At 43.3% G+C, this 21915-nt stretch overlaps 1 protein-coding gene across 6 annotated transcripts in view; it reads right to left on the bottom strand.

The window, feature by feature from the left end:
- DENND5B (DENN domain containing 5B) overlaps positions 1-21915 on the bottom strand; it is a 117223-nt gene that overhangs the window by 7417 nt on the left and 87891 nt on the right. For 3 of the 6 annotated variants that reach the window (XM_054847917.1, XM_054847899.1, XM_054847908.1), the window contains 11 exons: positions 18609-18702; positions 17480-17590; positions 15139-15270; positions 14131-14283; positions 13529-13607; positions 12214-12295; positions 7060-7188; positions 5567-5688; positions 3609-3754; positions 1743-1861; positions 412-599 (listed from right to left, as the gene is read on the bottom strand). In XM_054847917.1, coding sequence (XP_054703892.1) covers positions 412-599; positions 1743-1861; positions 3609-3754; positions 5567-5688; positions 7060-7188; positions 12214-12295; positions 13529-13607; positions 14131-14283; positions 15139-15270; positions 17480-17590; positions 18609-18702 — 1355 coding nt within the window. The remainder of the gene's footprint in view (positions 1-411; positions 600-1742; positions 1862-3608; positions 3755-5566; positions 5689-7059; positions 7189-12213; positions 12296-13528; positions 13608-14130; positions 14284-15138; positions 15271-17479; positions 17591-18608; positions 18703-21915) is intronic. The other 3 variants (XM_054847926.1, XM_054847934.1, XM_054847944.1) reach the window with 1 other exon arrangement.

The raw sequence follows: 21915 nt of genomic DNA, 5'->3' as shown, positions 1-21915 counted from the left end.
ATCCCTCTGGAGATGTGCTCCTCCAGAAGACAGTTTGCAGCAGCCCCATCTGAACTGCCCTTCAGAGAGGACTGTCTTCCCACTGACTGCAGAGTGAGCCGGGAAGCCGAGCAGCATCAGCTACTACAAATTCTCCTGCCTCCTCCTCTTCCCTCATCTCCTGTTTCCATGCTCCAAGGAAAGAGATTATTATCTCTCAACTGTCAGATGGGGACATTGAAAGAGTCAATGTGTACAGTCACAGAGTAAGGTGCAGACACACAAACTGGGGCAGGAAAGACTCATCAGCTTGCAGCTGTTCCTCTGCACCAAGCCTTGCTTCAGTAGGAGCTCTCCTGTTCACAGGAGCTTTAGTTCTCAGCAGTTGCTGCCCCCTTCTCTAGGGCCCTGGGGACAAAGGAAAGGACTTACTGGTGTTCTTCCCTGTGAGGGAAGTGATGCTCAGTCGTCGAGCCGTGGTAGGAGATTTCTGCTGGGGTGGGGTACGGCACTGCTTTCCCAGCTCTTCGTCAGACATGGAGGACACAAGTTCTCCAATGAGTATTCGCTCCAGACTGCCATCATCAACGCCCTTTCCCAGCCATCGCCCGCAGGGAAACCTGCCACGCAGGCAGCACAAGCACAGGTCAGCCACACAGGTAATCTAGCTTGATCTCAAAGTTAGAGGGACAGCTAGCACCCATAAACACTGCTAATAGACCGGGAATACTCCATAGCCAGAAACCTTTCACAAACCAGAACTCAGCAGGCAGCATCCCCTGTGCACCACAACTGATAGGACCAAACCAGAAAACTACATTCACTTCCATCCTTAGGAAAAGGGAAATTCGCAAAGCTTGCATGAAAGCACGGGACAACCAAAAGTGTTATACACATATTGCATGGGCCACATCTTGATTTCTGCTGGGTTATTTTTCACTTGCAACCACAACTGATATTCAACCTTTACAAATACCATGATGATTAACAATTAAATCCCCACACGGAGATCCCACCCAACTGAAGCTGTGACATCTCCTCATACTCAAACCTTACCTCACATTTTATTGCTGTACTTTTTGACCCCCTCCACAGTCCTAACGAAATCCAAGCACACGTCCACAGCCCCAGTGCTTGTACCCCATTTCTTCCTGCTTTGCCCCGTACACTGTGGCCAACTCTGAGCTCTGGAGCTCACCTCTGAATTATAGTTTTCCAAGTCCACATTTAGAAAAAAAAAATGAAGTCTGCTTAGCCAGATGTTTTGTAAAACCAATGATGAGTTAGGACGTCATTTTGACACAAGAGGTATGTACTCAATAGAAGATTAAGAAATCATCAAAAACTTTTATTTTCTTGTAATCTGAGTTTCTGTACATTTGTTACGGTACTTAGATATTTGAATATTTTTTAAAAGAAAAAGAAATCAAAGATTTGCTGAAAACTAGCATTCCAGCTCTTGGGGGTTTGAAAAGTTCATTTGTGCACAATTTTAACACACTACTTTAAATCAAGAGATGTATTTATTAGACACAAACATATGAATCACTTCAAAAGTATCCATACTGTCTGTCATGTCTCAGAGAGATGCAAAGAAAACCCTACATTCAAGTCTCATTTAATACTTATCAGATTATTTGACTTCAACTAGGGGTTCCGAAATGAGAGAACTGGGGGTGAGGGGGACCAACTCAACCTTATTGGTTACCCAAATCAGCCCACAGTGGAATTTCAGACAAAGAAAATTAAAACTTGTTGCTTACTTGTATGTGTGTCCTGTTATTTCATTTCGGACCATGACACAATCAACCAGCCACTTGGCTAGTAGCCCTGAGTTGTCATGACCAATCTGAACCGTTGTCAGCTTCCCTAAATTCTGGCACTGAAATGAATAACAATTTTTACTTAATTTAAAAAAACAACAAACACCACACACTCCCACCACATGCACACATATGGTCTCAAATGTATGTTTTTATTCAGTTTTGTTTGATTTATACAGCAAGTATTTTCAGCCAAACATGCAGAGTGTTTTGAAAAACAGAATAATTATTTTAAGACAGGAGAAAAGAAATACCCTAAAATAAAACTATTAAAGCCTTGTGAAGAGATTACATTTTTGTTGTGAGCACTCTGAATATTTCTGAGAAGTGTTAATTACAAATTTCTGAGCTAAGGTGATAAAAAGGTGTGCTTTTGTAGAAGAAATAGATCTTCAGTACAAATAGCTTTTCAAAAATGCATTTTGAGTGTACTAACCTTCAGTTGACTCACTCTACACTATGAAGCAGTCCCTAAATCCTTTATTATTTCCAAAGATCGATTTGCTTGTCGTTGGGCAAGACAAAAATCACTGACATAAGACTCTTAACATCACAAAGAGACAGAACAAGGAAAACAAGGGACTGTGAATTCCAGCACAATATGTAATTGTAGGTGGGGCTGGCAGCAACATCTATTAATGTCACCTAAACACTTCCCTTGCAAGACCTTGGTTTTCATTGCTTCTACTACTGCCAAACAAGCGGCTTGGACTGACATTTTCCATAGTGGGTGGCTACCCAAGTCAATATTTTAGGAAAACTTCAGCCAAAGGAGTATTCCAGAACAGTATTAGTATAGTCCTTAGGAATGTCCAAATATGTTATTTTGCTTGTTGGAAGCCTGGAGATCTTTTCTACAAAATACTAATATCTCAAATGAGAGGCAGCCATTGTATCACGAAAATATCCTCACTATCTCTGTTAAAATCTAACTATATTTGGCAAGAGTGGATTTTTTGGGTTTTTTTTACTATTGTGGTTGAAGACCAGTCTGCATATGGTCAATGGATGCAACTTCAATTTTAGTCACAGATTTTCCTACAAAATCACTCCTTACTGGATATGGTACAGCCCAGAGCTGTAGGAGCCTGATGGGGCTTTCCCTGTGATTCCTCCTACTAGCTGCTTTGGGTGGCACCAAGCCAACCTGTAATTGATGGGTGGGAAAGCCGGGTAGTCAAATGCAAAGAGAAAACCACAGCGAGCGTGGAGAAGAGATTCCAATGGGGATGGCGGCTCTGTGGTTTGCTGGGGGTAGCACTCAAAGCTGGGAAGTTGAAGAACACAGGAGTTAGACTGGCTGGAAGGAAAGCAATGTCGGATAAGGAGCTGGAAGTGGGAGGAGGAGAAATTTGGGACTGGCCAGAAGAAAGAAAGAGGAGAAAAAATCTGGGACCCGCGTGGTGGTAAGTGGGAAGACAAATTGAAAGAAGGGAAAAGAAACTAGGAAGGGAAATGAGGAGTCAGAAATGAGCCCTGAAAGACAAAACTAGGATAGCTGGCAAGATGTGGAAGGGAATGAGGTGTGGAAATAGATTGGCTAGGTGAGAAAAGAGGAGCCCGGGGCTGGGACAGGGACAGCAGTGAAGCCTATGGTTGAATGTGGTATGTGCTAACAGAAAACTTTCATCTAGCACAGGAGGGGCGGGCAGCACTATCTTCCTGGTTTTGAATGCACAGAGACCTTGAACACCTGGACAGAATCTGAAATGCTGTGATCTTAAGGCAATAAACCCTCACCAAATTAATGTTTACTTGGAAGCATGTTTCAAATTGAAAAGTAAAAGGTAAAGAGCATGTACTCACCTCAAATGTCATTTCTAGGTGGTTTTTAGGAATCTGCATTACACCTGTATCTCCTAGTTCTCCCGACACACAAATCCACGGGTTGGATGTGGTTATTGCATTGCTTAGTTTTTTGATGGGAATTATCACTGACCTATAAGGGATCACTAAGAAAGGGGGAGAGTAAGTTAGTCTTGACTTTTTTTTACTCCTCAGAGTAAACACGGTTTCTGGAGTAAACCACCCCTTGCCCTCGAAGGTAAGTTCTCGTCCCATGTCTCGGCAGCCTAACAAGGAGAACTCCTCCTCGCTTCTCCCTATGAAGGGCCAGACAAACCTACGAACCTGGAGAGTACCCGGCTGCGGCCGCAGAGACTCTCCCCTCACGGAGGGTCACAGCAGCCCTCCCAGCTCCAGCAAGCCATAAACCAGAACCAGCGGCTCTGCAGCGCAGCTTTTGGGGAGCTTCCACCCGCGTTCATTACTGCGAGCAGCTTCTTCAAACCGCTCTCGGGTCAGCGAGGGGGCTCGGTACTGCCTGCCCTGAGGAACGAGGGGGCTCGGTGCTGCCTGCCCTGAGGCGCCTGCGGGCAGCGGCGGCGGGCAGCGCGAGCGCCGCACGGTGGTGCTGCAGCCCCGCGGCAGAACCTTGCCGCAGAGCCGGGGCAGAGCAACGACGGCCCCGGAGTCTGCCGAGGAAAGGGATAATAAAGCCCGTCGGCGGCAAGCCACGGCCGGCCCCGGCAGGTTGAAAGGATGAAGGGGGCACACGGAAGGTTATAGGGGAAAAGGGGATGTTAGAAACGCTGGCACGGCTGGTAATGGCATAGCCAAAGTCTCAAGTCTGTGGACAGCCCTCCCCCCAAATAAATAAATAATAACAATTCTAAAGTTATTTATAATAATATTTTTATCTATAATATTTTTCTTATTATTGCTTTTAAATCTGCACCACCCATACCTGCTTAAGATAAGGACCGCTACTCACCCCAATTTGGATTTGACTCGGATACTGCACGCTTAGCACTGCAAGACTCTCTCTCCTTACGTTTCACAAGCTGCCTTTTTGACCGGGTAAGATAAGCCAGCGTTTTTATTTTTTGTGTGCCATGCAATGATACTGCACTCAAAAAAATACCCTCAAATTCCAAGTGTTTGACCTACAGGGGAAAGCTGCCAAGCTGGATGCCCCACAGAAATAAGGTAATCAAGGATGAATAAATCTCTTTGCGCTGTGCTAGTTCTGAGGGGATTTATTATTGCTTTAAGAGGAGAAAAAGTCGAATGAGTGCCTGTTTTGACAGCCACGTTAAACTTGCTTCGCTTCACTCTGAACAGGCAGGAAAATGAAGACTAAGGGCTGCCAAGGTGAATACAAATAATTAGGTCATCTCATGGGTCCTGCGTTCTCTGCAGTGCCCAGTGCTGGAGAGACAAAGATTAATTCTCAGATTTTGATCCAATGTCTGTTCTCCTTCTTACAGGAGAGGAAGGGAGAGGGAATCTTTTTGGTATTTAAGGAAAGACAAAAAGAGATTTAAAATATGCAGCAGAGCACAAAATGCCTTGTATTTCATCCTCCAAGACTTCCATCTCCTTCTCAGCCTGCAGAGAGCAGGCTGTAGGATGCACACTTAGCAAACGCCAGAAAGAAGCATTAGGATGTAGAGGACTTGTCTGGGAGGGAAGGATGAAAGAGACTATACAACTTAGCAAGAAAAAACAAGTGCTACGGCAGCACTCTCTACTGATTACTCTCCTTTGTGCAATGCTCTTATCCAAAGTACTCCCACACAACCTTGGCCCTCCAGCTGGTTTCCCAGAGCAACACCCAGCACCCATCAGCCCGGCAGGAACAACCAAGGTTTCCAGATAAGGGCTCAGCTACTCAGACACCAGCAACAGCAACATTGTCTCTTACAAATCATGACAGCAACTAATTTTTATCCAGGGGGAAGAAAAATTATTCTCCAACTCACTGATTGTGGTGAAGACGCTTGTGAAGCAGAAGTAATCCACAGCATTGAGCGAGAGCAGGTGATACAGAAACTGTTCCCGTTCTTCTTCACAGCGCAGGAAAGCGTAACGCTTGTAAAGTTTCCTGGTAGAAACAAATACATTGCTTTCTTGTTGAAAAAGCACCATGTATCTTAAAAGGTGTTTGAATCTCAAAACACCAAATGAAGAGTTGATCTTCATGGGAGGTATGAAAAGTGAGATTCCCTAGTTAACACAAACTGCTAGAAACCCACAGGAGGATTTTATCTCCTATGCTACACATGCTTTACAGACCGTGCTCAGCTCCATGCTGCCATAGCAAGGCTACAGAGTTCATGCCATTAAAGGATCAGTTTTGGTTTTGCTGCAAAGCACAGCTATAAACTAACACAACAGCAGACCTGAACCAACACATAGCAACCTCATTTCTTCCCCGTATCTTCCCACCATGGAACAGCCTTCTCTAATAACCTAATCTTCCTTCTGCTCCATACTGTGACACAAAAAACTAAGCAGAAGGCACCAAACCAGGGAAGGCACTGAGCAGCAGGGAGGGTCCTCCCACCACTCTTTCAGTTCAGTGAACTGAGTGTACACCACCAATTGCCCAAAGCAGCGCAGAGGCACACCAGGAGTTAACCTGGCCCCACTCTGAGAAAGCACAGAGTTTGTGGCACTGCCTGTAGTCTGAAGGCAACAGACTCCCAAAAAGCTGCTGACATAGATAGATGTAGATGCAATGTCAGGAAAAGATGGGTCTGCCATCATGCCATCAGCTGATCACCCAAGAGATGACTGTCTCTAGCTATCCTGCTTTCTTCCCATTAGCAGATTTGAGAATTTAGTAGCTTCTGGCATAAATCGTGCATGTAACACGTAATCACAGAGCCAGAACTGCATGCAATAGCTAGGACATTTTCTTTTCATAAGGTTTGTGGGTTTTTTTCTAAATGTGTCACTTTGAGAAAATGAAGTCGGGGAACATCTATCCAGGCAGATCCTTAACTGCCTGTGCTTGCAAAAGGAGGCAAAGCTGGGGGGAGCTACTAAGTGGCTGGGAGGGCTGGCCTGTAACCCAGCTCATCAGCAGTCAGGATGCAGGCCTGTGTTTGGCTTGAGTCAACCTAACACAGGGCTGCTGCAAGAAAAGGGGGGTTCCTGCCCCCATTGCTTCATTTGCACAAGATACAGTGATTGTAGGGGTGAGAAGTGGCTTGGATCAATGCAGTGACCTGAGCAAAACCTAACGCCTCCTTCCTGAAAGCTGTGATTCATTTTCCATGCAGATGAGCAGGCTTCTGCCCTGCTGGGTGGGCAGTACCTCCTCCCTCAGCTACCCTCTGCCCTTCAATCACTGCTGGCTGGAAACCACGGTACCTAAACAGGGTGTCTGGCTGCGCCCTAAGCCAGCACAGAACCTTGACAAACCGAGGAAGACATGAAAGCTAAGCTTTGAGAAAAAGAGCCAGCTTACTTGGCAAGTGCCTGGTTAGAAAGCAGCTGCTTCAGGTGCTGAGACAAAAGCTTCTTCTCCAGAGAAAGCCTTATCCAGGCTCGGGCTCGCCCCACATCAGTCTTTATCTCGCTCATGTTCTGAACATGCCTGAAATGGGTGGGAAAAATAATAATAGATGAATCATAAAAATCATACATGCTTCAAATGGCAACATCCAATGTGATGCAGTGGCTGAATCGGAAGATGTCTCCTGACATCATTTCTAGAGAAAGAGACGCCAGCATGGCCCTGCAGAGCCCTGCACTGTGGCACTGAGACCCCCAGCAGCCCCAGGCTGGCCCAGGGACATGGGGCAGCCCTTCCCGGGCACGGCAGGTTGCAACCCGGATGCACTACAGCCTGTATCAGCTGCTCTGAGTCCTGGCATTTGCTTGGCCAAGGTCAGCAGGGGTAGATCTGCTCATCTCTGCATTGCCTGAGGTAGATGTCCTCACAGACACTGCTAACACTTAAAAAAAAAAGCAGTCACCTTATGAGACCCAGTTGTATCATGGTTGCTCGCTCAAGCTGCTGACACGAGTGGCTATGTCTGTGAGAGCAGAGGACAAATACATATCCTAAGAATTTCTCCAAACCACAAGGTACTCTGAAGGCTCTATCGAACCTCTTGATGGTGGCAGCAACAGGGAAACTAAGAAAAAGAGGATTGTTGGGGAAAACTAGTGACAGGCAGGCACAAGCAGAATCACAGTTTCAGGGATATGAGGCCCACATGTAGGTGATAATCTGAACAGCCCTCCACCTCATGCTTGGTTTCTAGGAAAGCAGAACTGTTCCATGGGGGCTTTCTTCTATGGTTTTGCTTTTCTTTTTTTAAACTTCCCATATTTCAGTTTGGAGAATGCTAGAAACCTAGTTTCAGAGCACAGGGACCTTTAGAAGAGGAAGAGAAGTGCCATGGCAGGTCAAAGCTGCTTCCATAAACCTCCCACCTTGTTAAATAAACAGCAAGAAAAATGAGTAACAGTTTCCAGCAGGGGAAAGAAAAGGCTGCAATTTCTTAACGTGCATGCAGTTTGCGTGTTAAGCGCACAGGCAATTCAGCCCTCCAGACCTCCATAGCAGGCTCCAAGTACCATCAGCTGAGTCTGAACTGATCCCTGTTGCCATTTACTTTCCAACTCCTGCATCTTCCTTGAAGGCCTTCTGTGCATCGCTGAGTGTTAGGGAATGTGGCAATATTTACTCCAAAGAAAATCCAACAAAGTCATGCTGTGACTGATGCTTTTTACGTTGACTAGTATAGTCTCACTGTCTCATGCTTTCCCCCATCTGTTATACCCAAGCGCGTGCTTTGCGTTATATTTAGACCCTGCATTATTTGAGAAAAATACTCTCTTGTTTATAGAGCTTCTAACATAACAGGGCTATGGCCTTAAGGGCAAATTTGCAAAATACAACTTAGTGCTATCCAGAAATACTCTGCACAAGTGAGGTGATTACCAGACATAGCTCAGCAGCACTGTTCTCTGCCAGGCTGACCTACCCAAATTCTCAAAATACAGTTCTACCTTTGCAATCCAAGCTGAGGGGTCTGTATCACATGGCTCTGTGTTGTACGTACGTATGTGAAGCACCATCAGGAAGAAACAATCAATAGGAGTAATGGTAGCTTGCCAGTGGCAAAACCTAGGTTATTTAAATACTCTTTAAAAAGAGAAAGAAAAAAAAAAGAAAAAAAAAATTTTTAAAAAGAAATTTTCCTCCTGTTTCCTAATGTGACACATGGAGAGTTCTCTGATGGACCAGGTGAGAAGTACTAACTCTCAGTGAGCTGTAAAATAAACCTAGGAGGGCACATTACACTTATGTCCAAGTCCTTGCCCTTTATTAGCAAGCTCAGCAGCCTCCCTCTGTCAGCAGCGATGCCTACCACCTGAATCACTGCTCAGAGCCTTGCTCCTGGCACTGGAAAGCCCTTCCTGGCTCAGAGCGTGGCAGCCAGCATTAGACCTTCCAGCCCAGACAGCTGGGCACATGATCTGGAGTCCTTGAGAAACAGGATGCACACTACACTCAGCTACATTGTGTTGAGACGCTCTCCTCAGACATTGCAAGTCTTTTGAGATGGGAAGATCAAAGCACACACTATCATCTCCCTCCCTCCCCTTCCTCCCCCCGCAGTACTTGGCTTGAATCATATCTAATATAAAACACTGAGTAGAATATGTTATTTTACTGTGAGAAGATTCAAGTACAGACGGACTCAACCTTATTCCATGCATGCTCTGCACCTCTTCATTACCTCTTTGTGGTTCAGACCAGATTGGTATTAATTGTGCATTTGGGAAAAATAAGGATCTGCAACCACACGGCTTGCCAGAAACATTAAAAAAAATTCAGTAATCAGTCTTGGTGTCAGCAAAAGCAGAGTGTAACAGAACAGAGCATTCAGGAACTCAAGTTTATTTCACTCTCGGTTGTGAGAGTCAGAACAGCTCTATTTATATCAGTGACCTAAGCATAAGGACTGTATGCTCACCACCACACAGCAAACTCTTCTTGTCAGAGTGCTGAACAGCAATTTCAATGCAACTCCTTCGGTTGAGACTTGCTTTTAATCCCATTAGTAACAAAGAAAAATCTATTTTCCCTGTCAAATGTAAGCCTGGGGTATGCGAGACATACCCTCTGCAAATAGCTGTGCTGACAGAAGAGGTTACAGCTGCTCAGTATCGCCATGCCCCCGAGGATGGTGTGCTTGCTCCCGATCCCTGTGCAGTCAGAAATGAGCCATACTAGCTCGCGCCGTGTAGGTAGCAGGTCTTTGCTAACACAGCTTCTTTTGACTGCAGCAGGTTAAGCATCACTGCCGTGGGCCCAGCGCCCGGGGTCTGCATCCTTTGCTGCAAGATCCCCACGGGAAGGGAGGCACAACACAGGCACGAAAGCAAGCGCTGGTGGCAAGGAAGGGTTTGCCTGAAGGGCAAGGACCCGAAACTTGAACCCAGCTGAACCAAAGGTTGCGGGGAGTTGCCTTGGTGCTGACTAGTCCAGCTGGACGTGCAGTGATGTGCCCGAGGCTATGCTGGAGGCAGGCTGCAGCAGGAATCTGCCAGGGAACTGGAAAAGGGGTGGGAGAGATGCTGCAGATCCTTGCCCAGGAGAAAGGCTGAAGGGCATACCCCAAACGCACTTGTGCAGAGACTCTCTGTGCAGAGAACCAAAATAAACATCTCGAGCATCTCCCTTACCACATCTAAGATGCCCGGCTTTGTGAGGGAGGCAGAGGACACACCACGTTACCTGTAGCACAGGCTCATCACACATTCAGAGCGTGACTGTGATTCACCCTTGCTTTTTAAGTTGTTTACATAACCTTGTGTGAGCCATCAAAAACAAGCTGTACTTAAGGCAATGCTTAATCCTCTAGCCAGCAGGTCAGTTAGCACTGCAACCCTGGCAATTTAACAAGTACCCATCCTTCTAACTTCAGTGTAAATCTGTGTGTGCAAACAAATATTAAGCGGCATTCCTTCCAAGCAGGAGAAAGTATGCCACGAGATTACGGATGACAAATTCAACTCACCGTCTGCCCAGCATTTTCTATGACCAGACATGTTTGTGGATAATCACGAATACCCAAGATATTACAAAAGGTAGTGTTCTGCTTCTGTACCTTTTCTCTGAAAAGTGAAAACACTCTTGTGATTCAAGCAAGAGAGCTCAGATCTGTGCTGGGCTTTCATTACTCAAGTGGAAGTACGTGGAAGACAAAACGCATGCACACGGCAGCGAGCGCACATGGCCTCCTCTGTCGGCAATCCCCTCCCAGCATAAGAGTTTCCGCTCCAGATCCTCCTTCATCCTTTCCTCAGACTGACCCTCTACATGCCTGTCAGCCTCACAGGACTGAATTAAGTAAATGACTGCCACGTCCCATGAGAGGGATGATAAAATGACAGACACGTGTAAAAATGACCTCTTGGCATTATACTCCTAATGGCACTGTATATATTCTCCCTCCCTCTTTCGCGGCTTGTTTTAGACTTATGTGGCATGTCATATTCTTCGAAATCAGAGCACAAGACTCAAACTACACAGCATCAAACAAAAAGGCTGCATGCTGCAGGCAGGAACTACAGTCATTTTCTTTCAGAAAAGTCTGACTAATCTGTGGGATCTCACATCAGAAAAAAAAACCCCACCTGTAATAACACATGCGGTAAAAAAATCACATCACTGTAATCATGTTTTTGTGAACTAACTACAATTATCTTATTTTTACCATAAGATGTTTTGCCGTATTTTTACGTGGAGGGAGGACATGCTGTTAGAAGAAACAATACTCATGTTGCTTCGCACATGAAACTGCTAGTGATTGCTAGCAGCTATCTACAGATGAGCATTACTCCTCCCCTTTTTTCATGGCACTTTTACCCTACTGCAATGCTTAGCCATAGCAAGTGAAGTGTCAAAGCAGTGGTTTGACCTGGCAGTGGTGTGGTCAAGGAGATGCCCTGAAGAACAACTGTCTGATGCTGTCTGGTCACATCAGCCTCCACCTCTCCTTACTCTCTAATTCTTCCAGTTCCCAATCAGCACTTCCTAAAAATCTCTCCAGAGTCAGGCTGTGATCTCCTACAGAGCACCTGCCCTTACTTCACATTCCAACTTTAAACTCACCCAAATACTAGGTTTGATTACATTTCTAAATTTGTACATTTATTACTATTTGCCATAAAATGCTAATTAAAAAGAAAAAATTGCTCAGGCATTGTGAGCAGGTTTTTATATCCCTTTGCTTTGTCTATCAACTGTACTTGTTCAGCCAGTAATTTAAAACAAACAGAAAGAAACAAACTCAAGGTACCAAGGAATTCAACATATCTGCTGTTATTTGTAGAAGTTGGCTTTACTGCTAGAAGAGCTCCCTGGGGGAAACAAAACCCCCAGAAAACTTCTGTGTTTTTAATTGTCTTTTAGATAAAATAAATCAAGTAAACATGCAAAAAAGTTTTGTAAAATAAAAAGGCAACACTTTGTAGATTTGAATGTGGGCGAAGGAAAAAGTTTGATTCTTCTTAGCCTTTGTAAACCTAAAGCTAGTGAGGATCTTTACCTTATGCTACACAATTAAAACCACAATTAATGCTTTAGGAAACTGTGTACCTCATATCTTGTATCAGGGAAACCCTCAAAGTAGGCAAAGTAATTCCTGTATCAGACTTTCGTCTTTCTGTTCCAACAGCAACTACAACAGAGAAAATATATGAAATTAATACAAAATTACAGTAATGGCCTGCGATGCATTTGTTTTACATACAGCTGAAAACAATCTTAAGTGGCTGGTAACTGCAATGTTTCTGTGCGTTATCATTAACGCTATCCTGGAAATGTAGAAGCAGAGAAAATGAAAAATGCTTAATACATTACCTATTCCTTCCTTAATCCAGCACTGAACTTGGAGATTTAACAGCTTCCTTTTTTGTATGTGAAATACGTTAACATAAATCTGTACAGTGATGAGTTTTATTAGTAATATGTTTTTATGGAAAGCTCACAACTGAGAAGAATGAGATAAAATTAAGCTACAGTAGCATATTCGATGTTAAGAACGCCACACATTTCTGTGCTCCGCTACTCTGATCAAACTGCTTTGTGGTGACACATTTTGCTCTCAGGAATTTGTGCCTACCAGCCAGTTTCTTTAGTGCATTACTCATTGAAGCTTATTAAAAAGTCATTTCATGAGCGAGACTAGTTTGTCCATAGATGTGTCTTTGAGGACTGACTGATCATACAAGTTCTCATCTGCAGGATCTGGAGGATTGGAGAGTCCTTGGAAGATGACCCACTAAAGTTCAGAGACTTTTACCAGCAGCAGCCTGTGGGCAGGGAGATCTCAAGGTCATCAGAAAACCAACGTCTCTCACAACACAGAAGTAATTTAGTGATTGTAAAGGGCCAAGCCAAAGCATAAACTGAGCACCTAGACTGATGGATAGAGATTAATTACACAACTTTTGAACTGTACTGTCCACCAGTATAAAGATTTATTGAACATGGAGTTATTCACATTGGGATTTGAGAGACAGATTATGCTCACTGAAAGAAAAATGTCAGCTGTCTTAGCCACAGCTCCATACCTTCAGCTCCTTCAGAAATCACCTCTTGTGGAAGCACTGCTTCTCACACCTCACTCAATGCTGGTGAAAAGGGAATGAAGGTAGTGAACAAACATTGAGTGATTTTCCAGAGAGGGATAAGAAGTATGTTCATTTGCCTCCAACCATGTCAATCTATTTTGTCCAGACATCGAGGCATCTTCATAATGATTATGAAAGGTGTCAAAATGTAAACGTGATATTATCAAGCAAATACACTGAAAATCCTGCATGGGTTTCATGTGGCTGCACTGTTCCTCCCAGGCCCAAGTTCATTCACTGTGATGGACCCTTCATGGAGTCAACTGCCAAGTACTCACCTGGGGACTCTGCACTATGTTCTTGCTTCTCTTCCCTCTCCTGGTACTGAAGTAAATGGGACCACAAAGCAGATTTCCCCTGAAAATTGAATATATAGTACATAGCTTTAAATAAATCAGGCAAAAGAAAAGAGGCCAGTGAACATGGAAAAATAATGGGATGGCATTTCAGAGGGCCAAACATTCAGCAGTGAGAATCAATCCTTCTTTCTTCAGTCATGAGACCTCAGGAAGAGGAGAGGACCATCTCACTGACCTAGCGGTCACACCACCCGCCTTGTTTCTTTGTCCTCTTCCCAAGTTTCCCTTTTGAAGGGTGAAAGAGAAGAAACCAAACACCTGTTTGACAACATCATTGCAATTTCCAGAGGTACCTCTCAAATAAATAAACCAAAAACCAACAAACCAAACCCCCCAAAAAAACAAACCCCCAAAACTCCCCAAACCCTCACAAGATATGAACCAGGGCCTCTGAACCCAAGGATACCTTTCACTTTAATGGCTGGAATGACACCACTGAGCAGCAGCTTAAAAGGTAGAGATGGCATTCAGTATTTGCTAGAGTACTGTACGCACAAAGTCCTTTGTTTCCAGTTACCAACCTGCTTGACCTGCAGCCCATGGCTCCAGATTCTTTCCAGCAGATCACAGAGACTAGCAATCAACGTGTTTTCCTCCAGACCTGTTATGTTGGCTTCTCCATGTCCCAGCTCGACTGCTTCATGGCCCATCTTCTCTACCAACATGCGTTTGGTCTATTAAAAAAAAAAAATCTCCAAAGGTTTCTAAGAATGTTATCCAATGAGGGACAGAATTTATAGATGAGTTTACTTAAACATGCTTAATCTAGAGACTATCGTTAATGCCTGACCAGAGAAACTTCAAATCTCTTTACAGAGATTGTAAATTAAAAAAGAATAATTAAAAGAAAGAAGTTTGCACGATTACTCCATATTGTCCTATTTCTGTATATTTCTATACCCTTTATCTATTGTCCTGTTCCTACACTGTTGATCTGTTACCAACTGATATCAAAAACAGAGTACAGAGCTAGATACATTTTCAGTCTTACTCTGTATATGTTTTTCTTCTTGTTACAGCTATTAAAGTATAAAACTCAGGTAAATACAGTATACCACCAGCTGCAACTGACACAAAGAAATTATATTTCCATGGCTGTAAAAGCTTCTTCAATATTAGAAACTGCTATACTTCATTTGCTCTGCATAAACAACATGCACAAGTTGCACATGCTGAACACTTCCTTTTTTGACTGTGGGTCTCGAGCCCATTAGGCTTAGGCTACATTTACATATGAACAATTAAAGGAAATCCTCCCTAAGATGTCTGATCATGCTGATTCTCCCTCCTGTCCTTTTCACTCGTTTCACCAACTTTGACTGCATAAACAGAAGAACAATAATATGTTCCTTTCTTTCTTAGCAGTTGAAAAAAAATATAACGCTAAAGGGACATCCACCCTGCAATAGCCTGGTAGACCAACAGACCAACGGCATTCCAGCTGTGAAGGACCTCCAGGACACCATCTGCAGATGCTATTTAGGCTCAGTGTAAGCAAGGGGAGAGCAGGCAGTGGGAAAGGGACTTACCTTCATGCGACATTCCTTCAGTAACCCTTCCACAAATTTCCAGTTGGTCTGCGCAATCACAGCTGGAGAGAGGTCTGAGAGCTTGGGCTGCCTTAAATTTTTTCCTAAACTCCTCGCCTCCTGCATATATTTCTAAAAATAAACAGAATAATTTTAGATATTGCAAGCCAGAGTGTTTCTCCTCGTCCTAATCCTAGGCAAGCAAATGCTGGTGAAAAGGAATGAGCTAGCGTTAATCTAGGAACATCTTGATTTGTCTGATGCTTAGGTATCAGGCTGGAGAAGTGGAATATTCCCTTTTGACAACAGAAAAAGCAAGATATTGTCCTGTGCGGAACCAAAACAGTCAACATTAGCTAGTGAACTGTGCTGTTAACCACTAGCACAAAGTTAGCCACAGCAAGCGCATAAAGTGTGACACCTTCGTTCAGCAATAAAATCAAAAATATAAAGTTTCCTTCCATTGTTATTTGGTTTCACTTTAAAAAAAAATTAAAAAAATAAAAGCCATTTGTCTGATTTAGTGCAGACTGTACATGAATGGAAAAAATCCTTTGAAAAGAAATCATAAGAAAAAGAAATACACCTGGCAAAGGAAAAAGATTTAATCCACTACTTTTCATCTGGACAGTTTTTGTGTGTGTGTTGGGGGGGGGGGAAACAAACCAGACGATTTTATTCTCAATTAACTTCTTAATTACAAGTGAAGCTTGTTTTAAACAAAACTGACATTTAGGATCATTCATGTTTTTTACTGTGGGGTGGTAATTGATAAGTATGGACAAAAATTGGTGTGCTCTTTAAAAAAAGGATCCAAGCTATAATAAAAGACTTTTAAACCTTTCTGCTCCATTATCTTATTTTTCAGGGCTTTTTTTATTGTTTGGTTTTTTGTTAAGGAAAATAAAACCCAAACTAATGAACAAAGTGTCCTTTGCCCCCAACATCAGTGAGAGGACTACATGCTGAGCAAAGCTAGGAAGTGGGCGGCATTTAGGTGTGCAAGTATGAAGCCTATCAAAAAGTTGCCCAAGCATTATTCACAAAGTTTTTGTTAAAAAGTGTAAAATGGTAGAATGTTGCCAAATGAAACAGTCTTGAAGCATAGTGCTCGTAGCCTGGCATGGGAATGCTCCATTTCCATAGTGTGTTTTTATCCAGTTAATGCTGCCTCTTTGGGGGACAGTACGTGAAAAGGACCACTCTTCCCCTGAGAGGGGCAGATTATCCCCCTCCAGCGACTCAGCGCTCCTGCTGGCTGCATTTTCTAGGGAACTGAGAGGACACTATGGCTGCTGCATTCTCAGGGCTTTCTGCCTGGGGAGAAAATAATTTACTTAGCAAAAGCAAAATCCAAACACACGGAAGTTAATTGAACTTGCTCATTTTTTTAAGGGGTTGTTTGGGGTTTTTTTGGTAATGGGGGAGTACAGCTTTTCTGACACATTTGCATTTTTTCAATAAAAAATTTGGACATGAACCACTTAACATCAGTCCCACAGGTCAGAGAAGAACATCAGGTGCTGCCATAGAAAGCTGTGTTCAACAAAAGTGCTCAGCTAGATAATTATGGTTTCACTGATACTGTAAGGACTTAAAAACAGTTGAAAAACTACATGTGGGAATAAAAAAAAAATAAAAAATCACAGATGATGAAAGCGTGTTGTTCAGCAAGCAAAACTCATAAGTGACTTCCATCTAGCTCGGTGCAAACATTAGCAACGAAAACAGTGAAAAAGTAATACAGGGAATATATAATCAGGAAATCTAATACTTCTTTTTAAATGTAAAGGGATAAATACAATGCAAAGTGCGGTTATAGTCTGAAGAGTACAAAACATGGATAACCTTACTTTATTCATTGTATGTCTTGTTATTATACTAAAATAAAATAAAATAAAAAAATATTAACTCTTCTAAGTTCACGAGAAGAATAAGGGTTGGATGAAAGATCCAATTGATTGCCCTTTGCCTGTTCATCAGCATCCACACACCACCACCCTCTTCCACACTGGGATGTGATGATCCAGCAGTCAGAAAGCAATGCTTTTTGGATTTGACATCCTAAGCTGAATTGCCAGGTGAGCAACATGGGAAAAAACGAAGCAAAACAAAAATCTCATATTTCAGCCATGGAGTTGTCATGTTTGCCAGGGAGCTGGCGTGGGAGCCTAGAGCTGATTTCCAGCTACTTTTCCGATTATAACCACACTTACAAGCGCTACAGGGACATGCTCATACTCTACGGGAAAGGGAGAGGTTTGAGACGCAGCGAAAACAGCAGTTCCTCACGCTAAAAACATCTCAAAAGCAGCTTTCAACAAGAAAAACTAAAACATACCAGGCAGCATTCAGAGAAGGATTTTTTAGGAGGCCGTACAGGAGGGGGTGGTCCCTGATCCCACTCCCAGAAGGCCATTGAGTTCTGACGAAGCAAAAGCTCCTCCGATGGCTAAGAGGAGGCAGAAGCCCCAATGGCAGAACAGCCAGAAAGAAAGAGGAGACAAAGCAAAAGAAGCATGCATATGATCCACAGCCAAAAAAAGAAGAAAGTAAATACATGACAAAGTATTGAAGAGGCTCTGCTGAGATATACATGAGGCAACGTTTAAAATATACTTGCAAAGCCACATTAGCAAAAATAGCAACAAACACGTACAAGTGCTGTTTTGCTGTGTTTCCACGAAACATTGTTCAAAGCTGCGGTTCAAGAGTCCACTCCTCTGTTCGGGTTCTTTTGGAGTACAAATGCCAACACCGGCCAACATTATTCAGATTTACCACAAAACAGCATGAATGTTTTATTTTTGCTAGTGACATACAAAAGAAGCACATGGACATCAACGGAAAAATATGGCAGAAAATATTTAATGAAGGACAAGAAACTGAAAAGATGGGAAAGAAATGCGTGTATGTGACTGACATTTACAAGATGCACGGGAGTTTCCAAGTTTTAGGCATAAAAAGGCCCCAAAGTCTTAACCTTTCAAATAGGCTTACTCATGCCAGGAATCTATGTAAGAGAGAGAGAGAGGAAAAAAAAATTCCTTTAAAAAAGAAAAAAGTCATGCCTCATTTGCCTCTGCAGTGCTGACATTTATTCAAGGACTTGACTTTTGCAGAGACCTTCACCCGGGCCAGAGCTCGGCAGCTGCACCCAGGCAGGCACCAGGGCTCTGCTTTCTGTGTGCGGTTACATGACTGGGCTCTGTATCAGCATATAAGCCACTTTCCTGATGACAAAGGGGATATCCTAGTCCAAAATAATAAAAGCATTTTATTTCTGTTGTGCACTTTGAAATTGTACAACATATACAAGCATCCGTGACAAGCAGCGTCTAAATGAAATGGCTGCAGAGACCCACACAAACCTTACGGTAGCAATAAAATGGCCCGAAATAACAATGCATCACTTTTCTAGGTGTCACCTGGATGACGAGCCTGTGCCGCCCGCCATTGACACCACCTACCTCCCTCAAATCGTTGTCCAGCCCGATGTGCTCTGAGTGCTGCCGCAGGCGGTCTTTCCTCCGCTGTGCGGTCGTGCTGCGACTGGCCCAGCGGCTGGGGAGTCAGAGAGAGAGAAGGCACATGTGAGTGGAAAATATTGGGAGGGAAAGGCTGGGTCAGGAGCCAGAGGAGATCCGGCGGGTCTGCAGTGAGAGAAATGAGAGTGCAAACTTCGACGTTGCAGTAGACGCGGTTGCAAGCTGGTGCCTGACCTCCTCATGGGAAACCGCACAGTGGGTGACAGGCCAGCACGCACCCAAGGGACAAAAGCCTTGATGGAAATGTGCCCGCTGCCTGCCAGGGTCTCTAAGTGAGAGCTCCTGTGTTACCCGAAATGCAGATCATTGATGCCACCACCAGGAAAATCATTGTACTTAGTTACCCAACAACGTCGTTGTGTGCTGTGTTTGCTGAAGTTTGATAAAAATGGTGTCTGTAAGAACAAACAAGATACAATAATGTAGTTTGAGTAACAGCTTCTAAAATTTTCCTCTTTTGTGAGAGGTGGTACTTCTCCTTTCTCCACTTTGTGGTACTTCCAGGAATTATTTCAGAGAACCTTCTCACTGAGTAACTACTGTGATATTGGGTGCACCTATGTCTAAAGGCTTTAAACAGTATTGACGTTCCTGGGATTAATCACATTGCTATATTCATTGTATCTTTTTTTTGCATCAACTTTCTAAATACTGCAGAAAGTCTGTATTTTTTCTACATGTTCATATATGTCCAGTTGAATTTTTTCTCATCTGAAGCTGTTGCGTGAAAGCAGCCACTTAGTGAGCAGGTTTGAAACTGAGCAACCTTAAAAGCTCCCAAGCGTCCAAACTCCTTAATGCCAGGTAGTGTAACAAAACACAAAACAAGATAATTCTGTCCCAAGAAATTTCTAGTCTGTTTGTAAGGTTTCTAATAATATCATAACCTTCTCTCAAATCCTTGAAAACAAAAATGCTCAACTGGTGCAGAGAATAAATAAGTTAATACAGTACTTATAAAAGAAAGTGAAAATAATACTGTATAAAGCAACCTATCAAGCATTAAAAATAAGTATCTTAATGCACATGAAGGCTACATCTTCAGAATGGTATTACTTAATTACTGTGGTTGTGTTTATTAAAAATATCTTTCAAATACAGTAAAAAAAAAAAAAAAGCCTTTACATGTACAGACTTTCAGCCGCTTCATGAAGTCAGCTGTTCTGCCTCTCTCCTGCACTCAGGAGTCAAAGAGCAAAACCAAGGTGAAGCAGAAGACAAAGCCTGCCCAGAGAAGTGCTCCAGCTCTGATACCTGGCGGGATGTATGAATAAGGATCTACCTACAGGAGGAAACTACCTGGCAGAATTTGAAGGGATAACCTAAATCTGAAAGAGAGAAAGGAAAAGAGGAAAAGAGAAAGAGAAAGGAAAAGAGGAAAAGAGAAAGAGAAAGGAAAAGAGGAAAAGAGAAAGAGAAAAAAAGAGAGAAAAAAAGGAAAAGGAAAAAACCCACCAAGAAAACACCACCCCACCATCCCCCACCTCCGTACTGGAGTCAAAGGGACCCTCCAAACTCTCTCTCCACCCCATCTACTCCAGACTGAAATGTCCATGCTGGGCACTACGCCAGAACAACTGCTGCGAGATGTTTTTTCCTATAGGAGCTGTGATCAACAGGCAGAGCCTCTGGGGATTTGGGTTCTCTACCTTCGATAGATCTATACAGAGGGAAACCTAGAGATGCCCACATCAACGACAGATGTGTGTGCTTGGTGAGCCCCTCCGCACAGGTGGTATTGGCGAGGACAACAGTCTGCAGATCCCAAACCCATCTATTTCTGTGGGCACCCCAAACAGGATCTGGGATCTGAACTATCTGGACAAGGAGTCCAAAAGTTCCTCCAAGCTGGCGACACGTAGGCAGATGCATGCCTGGAGGAGGAAACCCTTGCACAGAGCTGGACTTGGGTCCTGACATGTCTGGCAAGCTGTCAGGGATGGGCAGGGAGGGGAACCTGACCCAAGAGAAGTGCAGGGACGTGACCCCTGGTAACCAAACCCTCCTTTTTCTGGAGAGGAAGACTTTGCATTCATATACCTAACTATCTCCACCAATTCCTCCGGTGAAGTGACCAAAGACCAAATTTTGTCTAAATGCACAGGTAAAAAGGACCAAAAAAGAGAGTCACAGGAAATACAATTTTTATGGTCAGAATTGAAGTTCCTTCCTACCTTCCAAATAATGTCAAGAAAACAAGCGCGAGGAAGAAATAAACATCTCAGTCTGCATGTAATTATGGTTCAGCACCTTGCTATCCCATATGACAGGAAATTTATTTTTAAAGCAAAGTAGCCTCCAGTCTCTACTAACTAAACAAAACAGCCTGATAGGTGTCTGCACAGCAAATGCCGATACCTTCTCAGAGGAATACATTACTGACATAAGTGTCTTTGCACCTCCTCAGAAGTCTTAAAAATATACTGCTCATGAGTTTAATAAGTCACCACCTTTTTTTTTTTTCCCCAGAAGCAACACCCAATGCCTCATTAGATGACTGAGAGGGGGGAAATAAAACCCTACATTTTAATAATCTCAACAAGTCAAAATGCAGCAGAAAAAACACCCCCCTCGAACAGAGGATAGCAGACTTAAAAGTGACTTTAGCTACCTGGCCCTGGAGACCTTCCATTTATTGCAAGTTAGAATTATTTCACATGGTAGAATGCCAAAAATACATTGGAAAGTTAAGTTCTAGAAAGTTAAGTTTTTCTGCTCCAATTTATATGGTATTTTCTGAATTCTAGACAAAGCTTTGATCCCTCTCCACCTGCATTTCTGCAGTTACTGGAAGATTTAAGAATTGCTCTAAGTGTCCTTTGAGGGAACATTTCTCACTGAAGGTGAAAATAGAATAAAAGCCACAGAATAATTACAAGTAATACACCATCATTAAAGCATTTTCAGTTAATTTCAGCCCTGTACTCCATCTGGGAGAAAGCATAGATCATTCTCCAGATTATTAATCAGAACTATTTGAACATTTTCAGTGTGCAAATGTAAAGATCATTGGCCGTTTATGAAATAAAGGCTGCTGCTCATTAGCTGGAGCAATTACACATGCAGCGAGCTGCATCCTCCCTCTTCCCCAACCTCTATGCTAGGGAAGAGGGAGCTGTCGGGGCACTGAGTGAAGTGCCTTCGGATGCCGCTCTGAATCTCCCTGGGAGATTTTGTGAAGATCCAACATGAGATAAGCAGTATTAAGCAGCTAAATCTTTTAAAGCCT

The sequence above is a fragment of the Grus americana genome, chromosome 1 (genome assembly GCF_028858705.1).
Source record: "Grus americana isolate bGruAme1 chromosome 1, bGruAme1.mat, whole genome shotgun sequence".
Classification (NCBI taxonomy): Eukaryota; Metazoa; Chordata; class Aves; order Gruiformes; family Gruidae; genus Grus; species Grus americana.
Note: the sequence above shows the minus strand (reverse complement) of the source record. Positions and strands in the feature narration are given on the sequence as shown.